The 19,983-nt window shown below is 45.6% G+C and overlaps 2 protein-coding genes across 2 annotated transcripts; one reads left to right on the plus strand and one right to left on the minus strand.

Annotated features, from left to right (window-relative positions):
• Positions 1-1,385: 1,385 nt before the first annotated feature.
• On the minus strand, positions 1,386-14,208 carry LOC106600017 (cactin). Its single transcript, XM_014191352.2, has 10 exons — positions 13,854-14,208; positions 9,478-10,171; positions 8,595-8,690; positions 5,740-5,885; positions 3,870-4,032; positions 3,629-3,743; positions 3,166-3,358; positions 2,847-2,966; positions 2,382-2,731; positions 1,386-2,256 (listed from the first exon to the last, which is right to left on the minus strand). The coding sequence occupies exons 1-10, from the start codon at positions 14,153-14,155 to the stop codon at positions 1,766-1,768; spliced, it is 2,670 nt and encodes an 889-aa protein (XP_014046827.1). The 5' UTR covers positions 14,156-14,208; the 3' UTR covers positions 1,386-1,765.
• A 754-nt stretch (positions 14,209-14,962) lies between these two features.
• ub2r1 (Ubiquitin-conjugating enzyme E2 R1) lies at positions 14,963-19,193 on the plus strand. Its single transcript, NM_001140115.1, is given in 5 exon segments — positions 14,963-15,622; positions 16,001-16,087; positions 16,428-16,525; positions 17,206-17,340; positions 17,441-19,193. Coding segments are annotated over 5 exon segments (714 nt in total). The 5' UTR covers positions 14,963-15,436; the 3' UTR covers positions 17,649-19,193.
• Positions 19,194-19,983: the final 790 nt, after the last annotated feature.

Below are 19,983 nucleotides of genomic sequence, written 5' to 3' on the forward strand. Positions count from 1 at the left end.
TGCAGGCAGACCTCTGTTGTCAGTTGAACGTTGTTTACTCGGACAGGGGTTAAGCGGGCGGATGTTAAGAAGCGCGGTTTGGCGGGTCATGTTTCGGAGGACGCATGACTCGAGCTTCGCCTCCCGAGCCTGTTGGGGAGTTGCAGCGATGAGACAAGATCGAATTTGGGGGGGAAAAGGGGGTCAAATACACACAAAAAAAATTTATTTACACCAACAGTCTTTATAGGCATGAGTGTTGTACACAATTCTGAAAAAAGGCCTCATTTACAAAAGTAATATTTACAGGTGATTTAACCTCTATCAAATGTTATTATGGCAGCCATATTGGATTTGAGACCAAATATAAAGATAGTCTGTGATGGCCCTCTGACTTAATTGCAAGACTAGGGAACATTTGACCCCAAAACATCTTATTTGGATGTCAGAGGCCACTTGTTTTCCTTAGAGCGATTACAATAGCCACAACATAAAATAATGTCTAACCGTATGTATTTTTGCCAGGCGGTACCATACAGCACTGAATGAAAGCAAATTTGACATGGAAAGTTGTCTATTAAACAGCTACCAAAAAGCGAAGTTTACATTCATCAGGATTCTTGATAGTTATTTCTGCCAATTGTATGGATCTGTGTTTACAGGTCTTTATTTTAAAAGTTATTTAAGATATCCAAATGCTGTTTGTGTATTTGGGCAGACAATTGACTTTTTGTATTCAAAATTTGAGCAATATCAGAGCTTGCCATATTGGGTTACCCCTGCAGCCAGGCATTATTCTGCACTGTTTGAGTCAAAGGGTGTCACAATATCTATAAATGTAACCCCTTCTGCAGTAAAGTATTTTTACACAACCATCCATTTCATACATGGGAGACCTTAGAGATATGGAAAAACATGGTTGTGCTTTGTTATACCTCAGGTAGGAGTATCTAAAAAAAAACAAAATACATTTTTTTGAGGATTGGCCACTAGCCTAAACTGCATTCTCAGGATCCTGTTAACTGTACTGTATCAGTGTTGTTTACGTCATTAAAACTCTTTCTACCTGAACTTTTTTTGTCATCTCCAGTGTGTGTCTATAGAATAGTCAACAGGCATGACTGGTTTCAATCTGGGGCAGGAGTGGACTTGCTAAGAAAGTGCTAACATTGGGGGTTAATTAGTCCTAAATCGAACAGCTGTTGTTCCTAAGATTGAAAATAGGTCAACGTTACACTTAGCCAATGGTAAAAGGGACAGTTTACTATCTTGTGATTTGTTGACATCCTCTTCCTGACTGATGAGACATAGTTAATGCCACTCCTAGGAAAATTGAAATCTTGTCAAATGTTTTATTATTAGACTGTTTTACCTCACAGCTCTGATGGCAACAAATGGAAGTCAGCTAGGAAAAGAATCTTTAATATGTAATTTCAGAGACAGGTTCATTGAAAGCTTATCTGATCAAACTAAAATACAAACCATTCTTTGTGACAACAGAAGGGGCAGGGCTGCTGTAGTAATACAAGAAGAAAGGTTAACACTAAGATAACCAATAAAAACACAGTACATCCAAAGTGTGTTTTTTTTTGGGGGGGGGGCCTTCAGACTAAACATTAACCGCTAGAACACATATTAACCTTACTGATGATCCCAACTGATGTGATGTCTGATCTATACATTCCATTTCTATGGTTAAAACCTGGCAGTGTGAGTTTCCTGGTCCGGATTGGGGTCCAGGCCCAAGGCTGGTGTTGGACTGTTGAGGTTCTAAACTCAGCTGGTTCTATCTTCTGTAGCGGTACCTCTTGAAGTGGAACCACAGCTGGAAGATCCCGTTGGCAAACTGACAACGGAACCCGTGGCGGTGAGAGTACTCCCACTCGCGGTTAACGATCTTAAAGGCAATGTCCTCGTATGGCGGCCCCGCATGGAACCGCAGAACCCCAAAGTCCTTGTTGTCGGGACTGGGTTCTAGGAAGTACTGCGGTGTGGAACGTTTGTTGATCAGGTCCGGGTAGAAGATGTTGAACTTATAGCCCTGGACGATCTTTGGCGGAGGGTTGTCGAAGTCATAATGGGTCTGGTTATATTTGTTCCACTCGAAGCCTGTGTGGACCCTGTTGAAGAAGCGAGGTTTCCGGGGACGGTATTTATCAGCCCACAGGTACATCTTCCCTGTGAGGGGAAGCTCTACGCTAAACTGAGCCTCGTCCCCGCCCATGCCCTGTTTGGCGCGACGCACAAACTCATCCTCTGCATTCTCATTGGCATCACCTGGAGAACAAGGGGTGAGCAAAAAGAGAAAGATTGATTAATAGGATGATGGGTAGAGATAGGCCTTGTAAGAATGTCTGAGCGTTTTTGTGCATGTATGAATATGGGTGTGTAAAGCCTCTTACCTGTGACGGCGAGCTGTCTGCGTGAGAGGTGTAGTTTGTGTGTGTCTTCGTCAGGTGTGATGGTGTGTGTGTCCAGCGGTAGCTCTGAGGGCAGCAGCAGTGTGGGACTGTAACGGCCAGAGTCATACTCCGCCTGGCTCTGCTGGATCAAATCCTCCTCCGTCAGAACAGCCTCTACCACCTCACCCTTCTCCTCTCCATCCCCCTCTCCCTCTTTCTCCCCGTCTCCCTCCGTGGATGGGCCCGCCACTTGCTCATCCTTCTCCTCTGCATCTCTCTTTTGATTGATGGAAGGGGAGGAAGAGGAGGGGCCAGGCACCTCTGAGGGAGTGTCTTTCTCGCTCTCGGTCCTGTGAATGAGAAACAGAGGAGGCAGAGGTCAAACCTTGTGTACCTGAGCGTGCGTGTGTGTGTGTGCGCGCGCGCATGTAGAAAGAGGATGACGGTGTGCGTGCGTGTACTCACACAGCCTCGTCCTCAGGCTCCTCTTTGATGATTGGGAAGAGAGGCTCACTCTCCACTCCCTGCTCCTGTTTCAGCTTGAACAGCTTCTGACGCAACACGTCCTGGTGCCTCTCTCTCAACCTACAACACAGATAGGGGTTGACTTTAGATTTTTTTTTCTCTTCATTTTAGTCATTTAACAGACACTCTTATCCCGAGCGGCATACGGTAGCAAGTGGATATGTCTGTACTTTTGCCTGTACTGGTCCCCCGTGGTAATCAAACCCACAACCCTGGCATTGCAAGCACCATGCTCTACACACAATCAACTGGTCCTCACCGTGCTCGGCCCATGAAGACCCTGACTTGCTGCATCAGACTCTCCCAGTAACCTATATCCAGGTTGGATCCCCCAGCTCGGATCTTAGTCTCGATGTTGAGATTCAGCGCCTGGAGCTGGCTGTACGTCTTTCCCTTAAACACTATCTGAACATCGGTGCTCACTGACGTGTTAATGCCATCACGACGGTCACCTGGAGCACAGAGAGACAGTCAACTAAACATCACGAGACAGACCAGGGCTGCACCAGGAATGGCACCCTATGCCCTAATTATATATTACACTACTTTTAACCAGGGTGCCATTTCCGACACACCCTAGGAGAAAGAGACAAGGGGAGAAATGCCTAGGCGTAAAGTATAGAGGTTGATGGTGGACAGCCAAGACAGAAAATGGGCCAACGAGAGAGAGCAATACTGAGATGTCCATGTAGCTGGGCCTATGAGAGGTTGAGGTGGTGCACCTGGGCCTTTTCCAGATGCCTCCAGTTTCCGGAGCTTGCTGATCTCATCCTCTGTGATGGTGGTCATATCCCTCCAGAAGTCTACATTCTTCCCCTGCTCCAGCTCCATGTATACCTACGGAGAAAACACACAGGGTCACACAAAAAACAAACACTCTCTTCCTCTACACACCACAATTTCTCAACCAACAAGCTCCATTTGTTCTAGAAAGACAGTAAGCACACACACACACACACACACCTTGATATCTTCAAGCAGGTCATCCATGTCAGTGACGGTGAGTCCGTTGAGGAAGGTGTAAGGTTCGTGCATCTCCACAGCCAGGTCGTCATCCTCAGCACTGATGTACTTAGCCAACAGGTCTATGGGCTTAGCACGGCCGTCACGGATACGGATCTTAGACCTAAACACACAAACAATTATTAGTTAGAGGGCTACACACAAATCCACATCGGCAGACACCGGAGCAGTGAGGTGTTGTTTTTGGACCAGGCTGTTTTTAGTGAGTAAATGGAACCACAGTGCCTTCGGAAAGTATTCAGACCCCTTGACATTTTCCACATTTTGTTTGGTTAGCCTTACTCTAAAATGAATTAAATAAAAAAAATCCTCATCAATCAGCACACCAAACAACAACAAAAAGTATTCAGACCCTTTGCTATGAGACTCTAAATTGAGCTCAGGTGCATCCTTTTTCCAGTGATCATCCTTCAGATGTTTCTACAACTTGACTGGAGTCCACCTGTGGTAAATTCAATTGATTGGACATGATTTGGAAAGGCACACGCCTGTCTATATAAGGTCCCACAGTTGACAGTGCATGTCAGAGCAACAACCAAGCAATGAGGTCGAAGGAATTGTCCGTAGAACTGAGACAGGATTGTGACGAGACACAGATCTGAGGAAGGGTACCAAAACATTTCTGCAGCATTGAAGGTCCCCAAGAACACAGTGGCCTCCATCATTCTTAAGTGGAAGAAGTATGGAACCACCAAGACTCTTTCTTCCTAGAGAATGGCCTTGGTCAGGGAGGTGACCAAGATCCCGATGGTCCCTCGAACAGAGCTCTCGAGTTCCTATGTGGAGATGGAAGAACCTTCCAGAAGGACAACCACCTCTGCAGCACTCCACCAATCAGGCCTTTATGGTAGAGTGGCCAGATGGAAACCACTCCTCAATAAAAGGCACATGATATCACGCTTGGAGTTTGCCAAAAGGCACCTAAAGGACTCTGACCATGAGAAACAAAATTCTCTGGTCTGATGAAACCAAGATTGAACCCTTTGGCCTGAATGTCAAGGTCATGTCTGGAGGAAACCTGGCATCCTAGGGTGTAGGATGGTGACAGTATCATGCATCACGTGGTGACAGCATCATGCTGTGGGGATGTTTTTTTTTCCCACCGGCGGGGACTGGGAGACTAGTCAGGATCGAGGGAAAGATGAAAGGAGCAAAGTATAGAGAGATCCTTGTTGAAAACCTGCTCCAGAGCGCTCAGGACCTCAGACTGGGGTGAAGGTTCACCTTCCAACAGAACAACGACCCTAAGCACACAGCCAAGACAACGCAGGAGTGGCTTTGGGACAAGTCTCTGAATGTCCTTGAGTGTCCCAGCCATAGCCCGGACTTGAACCCCATCGAACATCTCTGTAGAGACCTGAAAATAGCTGTGAAGCAACGCTCCCCATCAAACCTGACAGAGCTTGAGAGGATCTGCAGAGAAGAATGGAAGAAACTCCCCAAATACAGGTGTGCCAAGCTTGTAGCGTCATACCAAGAAGACTCGAGGCTGTGATCGCTGCCAAAGGTGCTTCAACAATGTACTGAGTAAAGGGTCTGAATACTTATGTAAATGTAATATTTCAGTTTCATTTTTAATATATTTGCACGGTTTTTTTAAAAAAAACACAGTTTTGCTTTGTCATTATGGGGTATTGTGTGTAGATTAATGAGGGAAAGAAACAATTTAATACATTTTAGAATAAGGCTGTAACGTAACAAAATGTGGAAAAAGTCAAGGGGTCTGAATACTTTCTGAATGCACTCTATGTGAAAGGTTATTGAGGGTCAGGGTTTACAGGGGGACAGTAATGAAGGTGGCACCACTAACCGTAGCTTGGCCTGGTGCAAGTGAAAGTTGTCCTCTTGTTCCGCCCAGGTTTTGAAATGCTCTGCCTCCTTCTCTCTCTGCAGCATCTCCAGCTCGGTCTCTCTCATGGCCTTCTCTCGCTCCCTCTCCAGACGCAGCTGCTTCACCTAAACACAGGCAGACACACAAACACAATTACACACACACAGGTCCTGCTCTTGCATGGCTTTCTCTCTCTCTCTCTCTCTCTCTCTCTCTCTCTCACTCCACATTGTCCTACAGTAAAATTGCATGACTTCGTTGGAGTCAAATATAACACTCTTTTGGGGTTTATATGGTCCCATTTTGTGTTAAAACTACATTGATTTAAAAGATTTTCAAACCACAACTCTATGCACAAGGGCTACTTTTAACAATTTCCACTGAAAAAATGAACAAAAACAAGTTTGGTGGAAGAATTGTGCAGATGTAACCCTAAGGGTTTTTTTGCGACTAACATTTTTCAAAAATGATGTTAAATATCTTCTCCGAATTAAGATTAAAAGATGTCTGCTATCAACTATGACATGGCACCTTGCGTTTGAAATTATCTCTTTTGGTTATTGAAGTGAAGTTATACCCGGTGCCGGTATTACGGTAACAGAATTACATCATGGGTCCCTGATCTGTACTACACAGAAATGCATAAATATGGATACGAATGTCATTTACAGCACAGTTTCAGAAGTTTGGACATCACAGTAGAATACAATGCAGTACAATACAGCGCAGCTGAGTTCAGTACAGTAGAGTTTAGTACAGTAGAGTATAGTTCAGTACAATATATACTCAGCAAAAAAAAGAAACGTCCTCTCACTGTCAACTCTGTTAATTTTCAGCAAACTTAACATATGTAAATATTTGTATGAACATAACAAGATTCCTCAACTGAGACATAAATTGAACAAGTTACACAGACATGTGACTAACAGAAATGGAATAATGTGTCCCTGAACAAAGAGGGGGTCAAAATCAAAAGTAACAGTCAGTATCTGGTGTGGCCACCAGCTGCATTAATTACTGCAGTGCATCTCCTCCTCATGGACTACACCAGATATGCCAGTTCTTGCTGTGAGATGTTACCCCACTATTCCACCAAGGCACCTGCAAGTTCCCGGATATTTCTGGGGGGAATGGCCCTAGCCCTCACCCTCCGATCCAACAGGTCCCAGACGTGCTCAATGGGATTGAGATCCGGGCTCTTTGCTGGCCATGGCAGAACACTGACATTCCTGTCTTGCAGGAAATCACGCACAGAACGACCAGTGTGGCTGGTGGCATTGTCATGCTGGAGGGTCATGTCAGGATGAGCCTGCAGGAAGGGTACCACGAGGGAGGAGGATGTCTTCCCTGTAACGCACAGCGTTGAGATTGAGCTTGTTGTCATTGCAGGCAGTCCGATGATGCTGTGACACACCGCCCCAGACCATGACGGACCCTCTACCTCCAAATCGATCCTGCTCCAGAGTACAGGCCTCGGTGTAACTCTCATTCCTTCGACAATAAACGCGAATCCGACCATCACCCCTGGTGAGACAAAACCGCGACTCGTCAGTGAAGAGCCCAGTCCTGTCCGGTCCAGCGACGGTAGGTTTGTGCCCATAGGCAACATTGTTTCCGGTGATGTCTGGTGAGGACCCTCAGTCCAGCCTCTCTCAGCCTATTGCGGACAGTCTGAGCACTGATGGAGGGATTGTGCGTTCCTGGTGTGACTCGGGCAGTTGTTGTTGCCATCCTGTACCTGTCCTGCAGGTGTGATGTTCGGATGTACCGATCCTGTGCAGGTGTTGTTACACATGGTCTGCCACTGCGAGGACAATCACCTGTCCGTCCTGTCTGCCTGTAGCGCTGTCTTAGGCATCTCACAGTACAGACATTGCAATTTATTGCCCTGGCTACATCTGCAGTCCTCATGCCTCCTTGCAGCATGGCTAAGGCACGTTCATGCAGATGAGCAGGGACCCTGGGCATCTTTCTTTTGGTGTTTTCAGAGTAGAAAGGCCTCTTTAGTGTCCTAAGGTTTCAAAACGGTGACCTTAATTGCCTACCGTCTGTAAGCTGTTAGTGTCTTAACGACCGATCCACAGGTGCATGTTCATTAATTGAATATGGTTCATTGAACAAGCATGGGAAACAGAGTTTAAACCCTTTACAATGAAGATCTGTGAAGATATTTGGATTTTTACGAATCATCTTTGAAAGACAGTGTCTTGAAAAAGGGACGTTTCTTACAGTTTAGTACACTCTACTGCGCTCCACTCAATGTACAGTACTGTACTCAGTACTGTGCTATCCAAACTTATGAAACATACGTCTATGATAGATTCAGTTCAACTACTTTTAAAAGTCCATGGATGTCCAGTGTCCATGGAAAGAGAGGGGGCTCATAGGAAAGTGTCAGTAAGACCTGGGAGAGGTGACATTAACTAGAGAGAAAGAGAGAGGGGTTGTCCAGACTCAGACTGTTTTAACACTGGGTTTGACCACAAGAAAGACAAAGAAAACAGTTATGAGCTGAACATAACAGTATGTCAGTGGAAGAGAGGACAGTACCAGGTGACCAAAGCAGGTGACTATTATGATTTCCCATTGTAGCCAATTCAGTTGCAGTAATTCCGTTACAGATTCTTTGGTAATTCCTTTGCCAATTTGGTCACGGAATTATGAGTTTTAATCACATAATAATTCATTAACAAAATTGATATCAGTAAAATCACTATAACTAATTGGTAGGTCTACCATTACTTGTTACTTCTGTGGACTTAATTTAACAGCGATTTGAACTATCCTTGATTTATTATGCAGACCCAGAAAACTTGTGTTGCATAGAAGCATACCTTCTGCAGTTCTCTGCGATTCTCCTCCTGGATACGTTTGTTCCTGTCCTTCAGGTCCTTCTCACCCAGATGGCCAATGCCCTTCCTGTCCAGAGCCTGACCACAACATACAGAAATACACAAATTCCTCAGAGCCTTGTCTGATGAAGCCTGAAGACCTGACGTTGAATTGAATATAATTCAAAGTCGGGCAGAAATGAGCATTTCGATCAGGAAAGTTTCATTTCATGACCTATACAAGCCACAATGCTGAATAAAAGTATACTTTACTGGTTATCCGTGTGGTTGTTCATTTCACTGGTAGGAATGTGAGACAAAATACCAACAGAATAATGTTATCAACCCAACCTTCAGTACGCTGTTCTGTAGATCATTTGTATTTCCAGTTTTTATTTTCAATACTGATGCAATTAGCACGTGACAAATGGACATATTGATGCACAATACGGCCGAGCCTAACCGAATGGCAAACACTTCCAGCTGATTGCGAGGAAACGTGTTTCGGCTATTGTTTACAAATTGTGCATCACGTGTAATGTGACAACAGATTGATAATACAAGTGACAGAACCTATCGGCGCCACAAAAAGTCAGGTAAACACTTTTCTGTGGAAACCTTATCTCCACCTCCTACCGCCAACAGGACCAACAGCATGTACAACCGGTAAAATAAGTATAAATATTTTATTTAAAAATTCTGCCTTGTAGAGACTATTGCATTTTATTTTACAGCGACTTCATTCAGACTGATATTCATGGAGTAACCATTGTATCAGTCTGCTGTTTAGGCTAGGTCTGATAACCACTGCACTTCTAAAAGCAGGAGGTTGATAGTCCCATATACACCCATTTCTCAAGTGCTCATTCTCCTCTCCCGGTCGTACCTTCTGCCATTTGAAGGTGCCCAGCAGGTTGTTGTCACCGAAGGGGTTGTCTGCATTGGTGTAGCCCATGTACTCCTCACTCCAGCCCATCTTTTCTCTCTTCTTCCTCTCCTTGGCCTCCTTCTTGGCCAGTCGTCTGGCCCTCTTCTCCTCTGGGGTCTCCAGGGCCTTCAGCATCTCTCTCTGGTTCTTCTTCTCATCTCGTACCGAGGGACCGGCCTCTCCAGACCCCGGGCTGCCTCCACGGGCCCCGCCATCCGACCCAGAGCTCTTAGACGAGTCAGAGGATCCAGAGCGACGTCTATTACGCTCTTTGTACCTTTGGTCCTTCCCTCTGCTTCCTTCTCTCCTCCCACGGTCTTCACTCCTCCGGCTGCTTCTTTCTCTGTCTCGACTTTTCTCCTTAAATTGGCTTGGGTCCTTGTCTCGGCTTCTCATTCTCTCCCTGTCCCTTGTTCTCTCCCGCATCTGTCGTTCCCTTTCTCTGCTGGGGCTTCTGCTCCCTCTGTCTGCACTCCTCCGCCATCTCCTCTCCCGGTCATTGTTCCCCCTGTCCCTCGATCTCTTCCGGTCTGCACTAGACCCTGAGTCAGACTGGGACTGGCTCCTGCCAATCATCTTCTCTCCTTTGTCTTCTCTTCTGCTCTTCTTTTTCTCTCTTTTGTTCCTCCCCTTTGGATCATCTGAGTCAGACCTGATGGATAGAAAAACGTTTAGATTTGACTAGTGCAGTGTTAGCTAGCTAGCTACTTAGTTGTCTTTGTCATAGCTTGATAATTGTGTAGTTTAGTAATTACCGAGGTTAGCTAGCCAGCCATCGAGGTTAGCTAGCCAGCTATTTCCGTCCCCCGCGACGCCATTTTTCCTAACCCAGCCAACTATTACCGATGAGCAGCATTGTAGAAACTAAATACATTACAAGGAACGTCTTGATTAGTGTTATGTTAGCTAGCTAGCTACAAAGTTGCTTTGTATCATGACAAGGTGTAGTACTGAAACTATCGAGGTTACCTAGCCAGCTACACGTTCAAAGTCAACAACGCAGCCACTGCTAGCTAGCCTACTCCACCAGCCAGCAGTACTGTATCATTTTCGTCATTTTAGTCAATAAGATTTTTGCAACGTAAGCTTAACTTTCTGAACATTCGAGACGTGTAGTCCACTTGTCATTCCAATCTCCTTTGCATTAGCGTAGCCTCTTCTGTAGCTTGTCTACTATGTGTCTGTCTATCCCTGTTCTCTCCCCTCTGCACAGGCCATACAAACGCTCCACACCGCGTGGCCGCTGCCACTCTAACCTGGTGGTCCCAGCGCGCACGACCCACGTGGAGTTCCAGGTCTCCGGCAGCCTCTGGAACTGCCGGTCTGTGGCCAACAAGGCTGAGTTCATCTCAGCCTATGCTACCCTCCAGTCCCTAGACTTCCTGGCGCTGACGGAAACATGGATTACCACAGATAACACTGCTACTCCTACTGCTCTCTCCTCGTCTGACTACGTGTTCTCGCATACCCCTAGAGCATCGAGCCAGCGGGGTGGTGGCACTGGAATCCTCATCTCTCCCAAGTGGACATTCTCTCTTTCTCCCCTGACCCATCTGTCTATCTCCTCATTTGAATTCCATGCTGTCACAGTTACCAGCCCTTTCAAGCTTAACATCCTTATCATTTATCGCCCTCCAGGTTCCCTTGGAGAGTTCATCAATGAGCTTGACGCCTTGATAAGTTCCTTTCCTGAGGATGGCTCACCTCTCACAGTTCTGGGTGACTTTAACCTCCCCACGTCTACCTTTGACTCATTCCTCTCTGCCTCCTTCTTTCCACTCCTCTCCTCTTTTGACCTCACCCTCTCACCTTCCCCCCCTACTCACAAGGCAGGCAATACGCTTGACCTCATCTTTACTAGATGCTGTTCTTCCACTAATCTCATTGCAACTCCCCTCCAAGTCTCCGACCACTACCTTGTATCCTTTTCCCTCTCGCTCTCATCCAACACTTCTCACTCTGCCCCTACTCGGATGGTATTGCGCTGTCCCAACCTTCGCTCTCTCTCTCCCGCTACTCTCTCCTCTTCCATCCTATCATCTCTTCCCTCTGCTCAAACCTTCTCCAACCTATCTCCTGATTCTGCCTCCTCAACCCTCCTCTCCTCCCTCTCTGCATCCTTTGATTTCCTCTGTCCCCTATCCTCCAGGCCGGCTCGGTCCTCCCCTCCTGCTCCGTGGCTCGACAACTCACTGCGAGCTCACAGGACAGGGCTCCGGGCAGCCGAGCGGAAATGGAGGAAAACTCGCCTCCCTGCGGACCTGGCATCCTTTCACTCCTCCTCTCTACATTTTCCTCTTCTGTCTCTGCTGCTAAAGCCACTTTCTACCACTCTAAACTCCAAGCATCTGCCTCTAACCCTAGGAAGCGCTTTGCTACCTTCTCCTCGCTCCTGAATCCCCCCCCTCTGCGGATGGCTTAGTCAACCATTTTGAAAAGAAGGTTGATGACATCCGATCCTCGTTTGCTAAGTCAAACGACACCGCTGGTCCTGCTCACACTGCGCTACCCTGTGCTTTGACCTCTTTCTCCCCTCTCTCTCCAGATGAAATCTCGCGTCTTGTGACGGCCGGCCGCCCAACAACCTGCCCACTTGACCCTATCCCCTCCTCTCTTCTCCAGACCATTTCCGGAGACCTTCTCCCCTACCTCACCTCGCTCATCAACTCATCCTTGACCGCTGGCTACGTCCCTTCCGTCTTCAAGAGAGCGAGAGTTGCACCCCTTCTGAAAAAACCTACTCTCGATCCCTCCGATGTCAACAACTACAGACCAGTATCCCTTCTTTCCTTTCTCTCCAAAACTCTTGAACGTGCCGTCCTTGGCCAGCTCTCTTGCTATCTCTCTCAGAATGACCTTCTTGATCCTAATCAGTCAGGTTTCAAGACTGGGCATTCAACTGAGACTACTCTTCTCTGTGTCACGGAGGCTCTCCGCACTGCTAAAGCTAACTCTCTCTCCTCTGCTCTCATCCTTCTAGACCTATCTGCTGCCTTTGATACCGTGAACCATCAGATCCTCCTCTCCACCCTCTCCGAGCTGGGCATCTCCGGCGCGGCCCACGCTTGGATTGCGTCCTACCTGACAGGTCGCTCCTACCAGGTGGCGTGGCGAGAATCTGTCTCCGCACCACGTGCTCTCACCACTGGTGTCCCCCAGGGCTCTGTTCTAGGCCCACTCCTATTCTCGCTATACACCAAGTCACTTGGCTCTGTCATATCCTCACATGGTCTCTCATATCATTGCTATGCAGATGACACACAATTAATCTTCTCCTTTCCCCCTTCTGACAACCAGGTGGCGAATCGCATCTCTGCATGTCTGGCAGACATATCAGTGTGGATGACGGATCACCACCTCAAGCTGAACCTCGGCAAGACGGAGCTGCTCTTCCTCCCGGGGAAGGACTGCCCGTTCCATGATCTCGCCATCACGGTTGACAACTCCCTTGTGTCCTCCTCCCAGAGTGCTAAGAGCCTCGGCGTGACCCTGGGCAACACCCTGTCGCTCTCCACTAACATCAAGGCGGTGACCCGATCCTGTAGGTTCATGCTCTACAACATTCGCAGAGTACGACCCTGCCTCACACAGGAAGCGGCGCAGGTCCTAATCCAGGCACTTGTCATCTCCCGTCTGGATTATTGCAACTCGTTGTTGGTTGGGCTCCCTGCCTGTGCCATTAAACCCCTACAACTCATCCAGAACGCCGCAGCCCGTCTGGTGTTCAACCTTCCCAAGTTCTCTCACGTCACCCCGCTCCTCCGCTCTCTCCACTGGCTTCCAGTTGAAGCTCGCATCCGCTACAAGACCATGGTGCTTGCCTACGGAGCTGTGAGGGGAACGGCACCTCCGTACCTTCAGGCTCTGATCAGGCCCTACACCCAAACAAGGGCACTGCGTTCATCCACCTCTGGCCTGCTCGCCTCCCTACCTCTGAGGAAGCACAGTTCCCGCTCAGCCCAGTCAAAACTGTTCGCTGCTCTGGCACCCCAATGGTGGAACAAGCTCCCTCATGACGCCAGGACAGCGGAGTCAATCACCACCTTCCGGAGACACCTGAAACCCCACCTCTTTAAGGAATACCTGGGATAGGATAAAGTAATCCTTCTAACCCCCCCTTAAAAGATTTAGATGCACTATTGTAAAGTGGTTGTTCCACTGGATATTATAAGGTGAATGCACCAATTTGTAAGTCGCTCTGGATAAGAGCGTCTGCTAAATGACTTAAATGTTAAATGTTAAATGTTTGTTGCAGATACAGTATGTGGGTCATTTTTTGCTAACTACATACACAGTACATTTTTATTTCATATAGCTTAACCTGTAATGTTTACCTGGATCTGTCTTTTGATTTGCCCTTCAGTTTACGTCTCTTGTCGCTGTCTGAGTCGCTTCTCGATCCGGGATGGTCTCTGCTACGGGGCCGCTGTCCTTGTCGCCTCGTAGATTCACCACTGCTGTTCGAATTTCCGCTCTCAGAACGCGCAATTCTCCGGGGTTTTATGTTCCGATCAATGGACCGACTCCGGCCTCTCTTCTCTTCGGGTGATCGTGATCTGCTTATTTTGGACCTGTTTCGATCCCGGTTCCGACTACGAGAGCCAGAACGGGACCGACGATGCTTTTTTGGACCCATGGCAAAAGAGTTGCCAAATTGTTGTGGTCCGTTCTCTTCTAGGTCGCGTAAATAGGACCTGTATAATTATTTTTGTTCGCAGCACACAACTTTATTGTATTTCAGGGGAAAAACACATTAAGAAAATTACAAACATAATTATTTAACTTAAACCACGAAGGGATTCTCTCCTAATAACCTTTATATTGATTTTATTCACATTTGTTTAATTCTCAGGTATATTTAAAGCCAACCCCTGGGACTTGCATTGAGCCCCGACGCAGTTTGAATGCGTCATATTATAAACTGATTGGTCGTTTCTTTTGGAGCAGAATGGGGGATGGTGAAATACGATTGCGCTTTTCTCAAGTATTTTATCATGATCAATGAAATCCGCACACCACATCCCATCTATAAGTAGTTCGTATAGAAATATTTTAGTTTACACATAAATTGACATCGAAAAGGCCAAGCAAGGCACTTCACATCAAAACAAACAACATTCGTGTTGTAACGTCGCACCATTTGACTGTTTTCCAGAAATGCAGTGAGTGTAGTTCTTAAAACCTCGAAAATAATGAATGAGTCGTAAATACATTGCTATACACAATTAATTGGAATACTTGTACAATAAACATGGTGAATAAAATGTATATCATGAAACCTTTTGGTAATTTTTGCAATGCTGACATGAGAAGTTTAAGTTCTATGTTTCATTGGAACTTCATTTCCCAGACAGCACTGCAATCTTATTGAACGTTTTGAGAGGAGAAGACTGCTTTCACTCCTCACATTGCTAGACAGCAGTGACACAGACGTTCGCAGTTGAAAAATATCGTTGGTGAATAATTATTCATGTTGTATAGACTTTGGCTGGTCCAAAAATAATTATTTAGTATAACTATCAGTAGCAAAGTAACCGTTTTTTTTTTTTTTTTTAAATATTCATTTGATCAATAGCTTGCGCCAGATGCTAACTACTAGCTAGCTCCACGGCAGTCAGCTCGGTCGGTGAGCCTAACTACTGAAATACCAAAACATTTATTTTTAGTATAGGTTTTTCTAAATTCAGCTATTTTATAAAGATAATTAGCCAGATAAAACATATTGCGCGGTTTCACAACAAATCCATCCACCTGAAGCAAAATAAAGGTTAGCTAACTAGCATTTGTCCGCATCGCGAAATCGCAACAAAGAAAACGTTTTTTGTTTTGTTTTGCAGAATCAGGTGGCTAGCTAGGTTGTTACGTGTGTTCGAGTAAACAACGAGGGTAACTAGATTAGGTAGTTTGCTATTTTACCATGGCGCAACATGGTCCTACTCACGTAGCAAGCTCACAGAAAGCATTAATGTTAGAAATGAAGAGCCTTCAAGAGGAGCCAGTCGAGGGCTTCAGAATAACATTGGTGGACGAGGCAGATTTATACAATTGGGAAGTGGCCATTTTTGGACCTCCTAACACTCACTATGAAGGAGGGTATTTCAAGGTAAGTTCGACGCATAGGTATGTCAGCTTGTTTTGCAAATATGTTACATACACAAATGCTATTTTCCAAATGTATTTTGTTTGCTTGCTAGCCACCATTACTAATGGACATCTACATTGTTGTCTTACGTTTTTCACGGGCCTACTATTAACGGAACATCGCATCTGCATTCTATTGATGCAGCCTGCAGTGACAAGCAGTACTGTTTAGTGTCAAACTTGTTTCTGGGTCACGCTGTTGTTGCTCTCTAGTATGGTCTACACAGCACTGGGTTGCAACATCAGGATTACTATTGAATCCGGTTAGGTAGTTTAGGCCCCAGAGACGCATGTTAGGACATGTTGCTGACATATTTGCTTCTCTCCCTGTGTCCCACAGGCTCGTATCAAGTTCCCCATTGACTACCCCTATTCACCACCTGCTTTCCGTTTCCTCACCAAGATGTGGCACCCCAACATCTATGAGGTAAGAAGAGATCACTGACCCAATTCTAGAAAAATACATTGTGTAACCTTTATTAAACTAGGCAAGTCAGTTAAGAACAAATTCTTATTTACAATGACAGCCAAACCTGAACTCAGCCTAGATTCGAACCAGGGACTGCAGTGACGCCTCTTGCACTGAGATGCAGTGCCTTAGACCGCTGGGCCAATTAATTACTCCGTGTAATTAATTTTCAGACAAATTTTGTGGTGTTAATCTACATTTCTCTCCCATCTTTTTATGTGGCCTAATCCTAGTCACACCTGCAATCTGTGAACATTAACTTGTTTGTGTATTAATTTTAGCCTCTCCCTTGTGTTAGAATGGGGACGTGTGTATATCCATTCTGCACCCTCCAGTTGATGACCCTCAGAGTGGGGAGCTGCCCTCTGAGAGGTGGAACCCTACCCAGAATGTTAGGTACACATCTCAGCATGTTCTCTAACCCCACATCCATCCCCTTCTCTCTGTACCCTTTCCTTCCCTTTTGCTTCATTTTTTCCTCTGTGACCTTCTCCCATTACCAAACCGTTGCAAAACGAGAGTTTTTATTTGACAAATTCAGGTAGGTCCCTCCCTGTTTCATTTGGTTTGCTTCCGTTTAAGAAACGTTTTCCAACAGAATCGACGGAATTAATACACCCCTGCTCTCCCTCTGCTTACTATATCACTCTCCCTTCTATCTATCACGCTCCCTTTTCATCCCCTCTTTCTCTGTCCCTCTCCTCTATGCCCCGCTCTCTCCCATTGTGCTTAGTCACTCATACTCAGATCACATGACACATGTCCATCTGGCTTCAGTGGAACCTCTCCAGGACTTCCTGTTACACTTTGGTTTATTTTCTGTCTGACCCAGTTACGTGGAATACTATAAGTCATGTTTGTCAGTTCTAATTTAAGAAGTTGTAGGTCTTCTTTTTACCAGCACCATTTTAGGTTTATATCAACATCGACAGGCTGACACATTTCAGAAATCGTACTTTGCAGAAATATCCTAGCCTGTATCCCACAAAGCAGGGTCAATGGGTCAACCAGCTTACTTTGATAGAAACTGCTTGGTGCTTCTTTCTGACATTAAACCCTCTGTGTGGCTCCTGTAGGACCATCCTTCTGAGTGTCATCTCTCTGCTGAACGAGCCCAACACCTTCTCCCCGGCCAATGTGGATGCCTCCGTCATGTACCGCAAGTGGAGAGACAGCAAGGGCAAGGACAGAGAGTACGCAGAGATCATTCGGTAGGTACACACACAAAGGACAGAGTGTAGTATGTATACATACCGCAAGGACAGAGAGTACAGCATACACACTTATTCACCCTCTCTCACTGTCTCTCAGGAAGCAGGTGTTGGCCACTAAGGCTGAGGCGGAACGCGACGGGGTGAAGGTCCCCACCACACTGGCCGAATACTGTGTCCGCACTCGCGCCCCTCCACCTGACGAGGGCTCCGACCTCTTCTATGACGATTACTATGACGATGAGGATCTGGAGGATGAAGACGACTGCTGCTACGATGAAGATGACTCTGGGACAGAGGAGTCGTGACGCGTCCCAAATGTGAACCTGGACGGCTGACGCATGCGCTCCCTGACCTCTCCTCCCATAGGAGAGACAGTTCTGAAAGGACTACTTCACATATTTTAAACCTCTCACTTTTTCTATCCACAGATGGCAAGTGGTTCTCCCCCTCAGTTTCTTCTCAGAATCCAAGAACACTTAGGCTGGGCCTGATGTGCTCAGTTTTCTACCAGTGCAAAGGCTGCACCTGTTATTTTCTGAAAGGATTGACTAAAATAAAGCAAAAAATGACATGCTACCTTTTGTCCTTGTTTGACTACCTGTTTAAAAAAAAAAAAACAGGTGTCAACATTGCGCTGGTGAAAACACTTGGTAAATCAGGCCCATAAGGTAGATCTCTCACTTGTTAAGTTTCCCTTCAACTTGCCGCCTCTCTAGTTCACTCGCCTATAGACGTCATTGACTGAACAGGTGACTGAAGACTTCTCCACCTGTCATGGTATCTGTGTGACTGACACAGCAGAACCTATTTATCTTCAAGATGAGGTTCTGTGTTCTCTCCACCCTTAAATTTTTGTGCGAGGGAAAACGGACGATACATTTTGCAACATGGGTGTTTCTGCATGTCAGACATCTTGGACACGTTAAATTTCTCTTAGATGGACCGTTGCTCTTGTCGCCATACTGGTTTGATTGAATTTAGAAAAAATTGTGATCATGGAAACGCTAATGACTTCTGTCTGGGGGGCCCCAGGTTGAGCCTGAGCTGTGGCCCAAACCCAATTTGAACATTTTAACAGTGTTTCGCTGGCTTAGAGAACACCACCTCAGATAGTTACGGCTGTCGTTTGAAAGTGGAGTGTGTGATTCTAAAGCGCCCAATGATGCTGCGGAAACCCGTTCTCCTGCGTCTGGACAGAATCTCGGAGACCCTTTGCTCATCAAGGTTCTCCTCTGTGAAGCAGGATGGCGCCAGAGACCTCAACCAGTCTTTGGTGGAGAAAAAAGTTAGCTGTATGGGTTTAGCGGCTTAATAATTAGCTATGTTTGCAGTTTTTATTCTCCTTTCATTGAGAATTATGCCTGTAGTCTTTGTTAGAGAATGCTTTCAAATGTCCTGGGGTTGGTGTTGGTGGGTTTCTGTAGGAAGATTGTATCTCTTCAATATGTTGTGGCAGTATCAGTCAGCAAGCAGTGGGAATTGGGAATGAAAATGGCAGCCACTTTTGTTTTTGCTTATTTATTTTGTGTGTGCTGCTGGGGGGGTGCTATCATGAATCTCCTAACAGGTGTGTGTGTGTGTGTGTCAGCAATATTGGATGTTGCATTTTATTCTAATTTGGCTTAATTTAACTTTCTCAGGATATTTAAGAATGAGGAAAAATTATATTTTAAGATGGTAACGTGATCTAGTTTATCCTACCTGGTGGGCTTCAGAGATGGTTTACAGTAACATGTACCCTTACTGATATGCACATGTGGCTATATGGACGATCACCTTTTCATTTTATTTACATGTATTTTATTTTTTGCCTATTTAAAACTGAAAAAATAAAGATCATTATCGGAAAACAAATGGTATTTTCTTCCTTTTACCCCCAATTGAAATGGGCAGTATGCATCACAATTGTTTTTACAACAATGCAAAAGTTGATTGTAGTATAACAATGGTGTGTGTGTGTGTGTGCTGTCTATAGTACATCAACCACAGACAGCCTATAGACTCATAGTTCCAGAAAGGGTTGAAAATGGCAGCCATATTGGTCAGCGAGAAATCCAAATAAGTTTAACGAATTAATGGTAGTAGAGGCATATTTTACTAATACAAGAAAATAAAAGGTGATATCAGAAATTGTGTAAAGATTTGTCAACCAAAAATATTCTCACATACTGAACAAAAATATAAATCCAACTTGCAACAATTTAAAAGATTTTGTGTTACAGTTCAAATAAGGAAATCCATCAATTGAAATAAATAAATTAGTCTCTAATCTATGGATTTCACGACTGGGCAGGGGCGTAGCCAATTAGAATTAGTTTTTTCCCCACGAAAGAGCTTTATTACAGAAATACTCCAAAACAATATTTTGCTCCGTATGGAACATTTTTGGGATCTTTTATTTGAGCTCAAGAAACATGGGACCGGCACTTAACATGTTGCGTTTATATTTTTTCACGTCAGTCCAGGACCTCCACATTCGCCTTGTTCACCTGCAGGATCATATCTGATACCAGCCACCAAGACAGCTGATGAAACTGTGGGTTTGCACAACTGAAGAATTTCTGCACAAACTCAGAAACCGTCGCAGGGAAGCTCATCTGTGTGCTCGTCGTCCTCACCAGGGTTTTGACCTGACTGCAG

This window comes from Salmo salar, chromosome ssa03 (genome assembly GCF_905237065.1).
Source record: "Salmo salar chromosome ssa03, Ssal_v3.1, whole genome shotgun sequence".
Lineage (NCBI taxonomy): Eukaryota > Metazoa > Chordata > Actinopteri > Salmoniformes > Salmonidae > Salmo > Salmo salar.

Bases quoted from the DNA above. Each gene is read 5' to 3' on its own strand.
- LOC106600017 (XM_014191352.2), bottom strand. From the start codon at position 14,155: ATGGGTCCAAAAAAGCATCGTCGGTCCCGTTCTGGCTCTCGTAGTCGG. The intron at 3,744-3,869 runs GTGTGTGTGTGT...TTTTCTCCGTAG, and splicing joins ACCTGCTTGAAGATATCAAG to GTATACATGGAGCTGGAGCA. The intron at 2,257-2,381 runs GTAAGAGGCTTT...CTTGTTCTCCAG, and splicing joins CAGACAGCTCGCCGTCACAG to GTGATGCCAATGAGAATGCA.